Genomic DNA, 2512 nt, shown 5'->3' on the forward strand with positions numbered 1-2512 from the left:
CACCATCTCCATCACCATCCTCATCACCACCATCATCACCATCATCACCATCATCATCACCACCATCTCCATCACCACTGCCACTACCATCATCTCTGTCACCATTGTCACCATCACTGTCACCACTCTACTGCCACATCCCCATCATCGACAAGGGAAATGATCATTTCCTACTTGACTAGACAAGAGAACTCTTTTTTTCGGTTTGTTTCACAAACATGGAGGGCAGGGTGAAGACTCGCACCCAAGGGTCTCCCCGGGAGCCGGCCACACCCGGCGTCTGTGTCTGGGTTCGGTTTGGGGGATCTGCCTGACCTCGTGTTCTTCCCCTCGGCAGGGCCAGTTTATGCGGAAATGATCAACAACCTTCTCCGCCCGCTGGTGGAGGCCAAGGGCTGCACGTTGGTCCGACACAACGTGTTCCACTCCTTGCCCAGCACGGCCAACACCCTGATTGGGCGCGCCGCCCACATCGCCGTGCTGGATTCAGAACTGTTCCTGGAGAAGTTCTTCCTGGTGGCAGGACTCAACTACTTCAAGTAGCGGCTCTCAGGGAGCAGGTAGCTTGCCAGAAATGCCTACGACCCAAGGAGGCGTTAGCTGGGGCATTCTTGAGTAGACGTCTGCCCTTCCAGAGTGGACCTCCAAGAGGAAGGGAGGGAGGGCGGTGGGGCTGGACATTCCAGGTGCTTTTATTTTGGGAATCTGGGGACGCTGAACCAATAGTGTGAAAGACAAAGATTTGGTGCATCCCGTCTGGCCACCTGGAGTCCCACTCAAGACGCTTTCTAGGGAAAAGTAAGCGGACCCTTGCAGGGGTGAGCCCACTTTGACCCACCTTCGGCTCACGGGTGTGTTCCAGTTTAACTAGGTTTGCTCAGTCTGTTACTAGCTCATAGCTTTATCATTTTTGATCCAATTAAGTGCACACAAGCATTTCAGAACTCAGGTTAATCTCTGTGCAGAAGTGGGACATAACTGTGTAAATAGGACCCTTAGAGATTCTAATGTGCCACTGGAGACCCTGTGATGTCCATTTCCTCATCTGTCCTCATGTTCGCTCCACGGGGGGCCAAGGAATGCTTTCTGAACTCCAGCTTCGCTTCACAAGAGCCGTAGGCGGGGTATTGACGTCAGGGGTGCGGTGATGTTGTGGCCCACGCAAGTCTGTCACAAGGAAGAGTGACTCTAAGGGACCTGTGGGCTCCTCTTCCACCGGCTTCTCCACACTTTTCTATGCACAGCCCTGGTCCCTAGATGATTTTTGTGATTGCTTCAATATGTCTATAGTAGCGAAACTTGACTTAGACTAAGCCTAGCAAAAAAAAAAAAGAAAGAAAGAAAGAAAAAGTGGGGGGAGGGCATGGAGATGAATGCACATGTGTGGATGCCCCTGCTGATACCCTTCCAAAGAAATGCTATGTTGGCATTGATGCAATTGCGAAAAACTAGCACCATCAGCGTGGTCAGCTGCTGCTCCTCTCTGAGGAGGGAGAAAGGCATCTACATGGAGGGTGCTGGGTAAAAGCCTCAGGGGAGCTCTAAGACGGGTGCTGGCCATCTCGCAATAGAAATGTCTTCTTGCCTTAGGAAAATAAAGGGCTAGGGACGGTCACCCATGTTCAGAACCCACAGCAGGGACAGAGGTGAGATCGGAGAGAGCAGCTGGTTGGCGACTCAGCTCCAGTTGTTGGTAAGCGACTTAAGGGGGAGTTCTGAAAATGACTAGGATGCGTGACACGGCCCAGAGCGTGCTCTCTGGGCGGAAGGAAGCGGAGAGACGCGTGCACTTGTGCTGGGGAGTTGATGCGCCGGTCGGCAGGGGTGACTCCCTCGGGAGAGTCGTCTCCTGCGGTGAAAGCCCGTTTGCACACACCTCTCGGAAGGGCAGCGCTCGGCTGCAGGCCCCGGCTGCTGTGCCGTGACCGCGCGGTGAAGCCCAGCAGACCCACAGCTCAGCCGAGAACTGTATTTCCTTCTCCATTAACGTGACTTTGGAACACAGATGCTTCCCAGGCATGCACGACCCCAGCCGGAGGTGGAAGTGCAGGCAGCCAGCGCCGCGGGGGCGAAGGCGTGCGCATCCCGGCTCCGCAGGGAAGGGCTGAGTGTTCTGCGGAGGCAGACTGGCGCACAGGGGTCTTTTCCGAGCTTGCACTGTGTCCTTGTCTTCAACTGTTTGGGATCAGGGAGTCCTCCGCTTAGCTCCCCTTGCTGTTTTCCATGCGCCCTTGGACACGGATCTACTGCCCGGGAGGACTGGCTCCTGCCGGCGTGAGGTCGCAGCCCTGCCTGGACCGGCCCCGGCCCGCGCTGGGCGGGGCATTTGTGCCAGAGTCTCTGTTTTGCCAAAGCATGAGGCTGGCCTCGCCGAGGAGCCCATTTCACTGTGTGTCTCGGGGTCCCATCGGGAAGTTGGTTGCCCGCTGCTCATTTTTAAGACCTTGTAGCCAGGCTGCGGGGTCTGGGAGAATCCAGCCACCGTGTCCTTTCCAAAAACCACATACATGCC

At 55.6% G+C, this 2512-nt stretch overlaps 1 protein-coding gene across 1 annotated transcript in view; it reads left to right on the forward strand.

Moving 5' to 3' along the window:
* LOC101629069 (protein FAM135B) overlaps positions 1-543 on the forward strand; it is a 15548-nt gene extending 15005 nt beyond the window's left edge. Inside the window, exon 8 of the mRNA XM_012722897.1 lies at positions 338-543. Within this exon, the coding sequence (XP_012578351.1) occupies positions 338-543 (206 nt within the window). The remainder of the gene's footprint in view (positions 1-337) is intronic.
* Positions 544-2512: the final 1969 nt, after the last annotated feature.

The sequence above is a fragment of the Condylura cristata genome, unplaced genomic scaffold, assembly GCF_000260355.1.
Source record: "Condylura cristata isolate star-nosed mole 26May11 unplaced genomic scaffold, ConCri1.0 scaffold00009, whole genome shotgun sequence".
Classification (NCBI taxonomy): domain Eukaryota; kingdom Metazoa; phylum Chordata; class Mammalia; order Eulipotyphla; family Talpidae; genus Condylura; species Condylura cristata.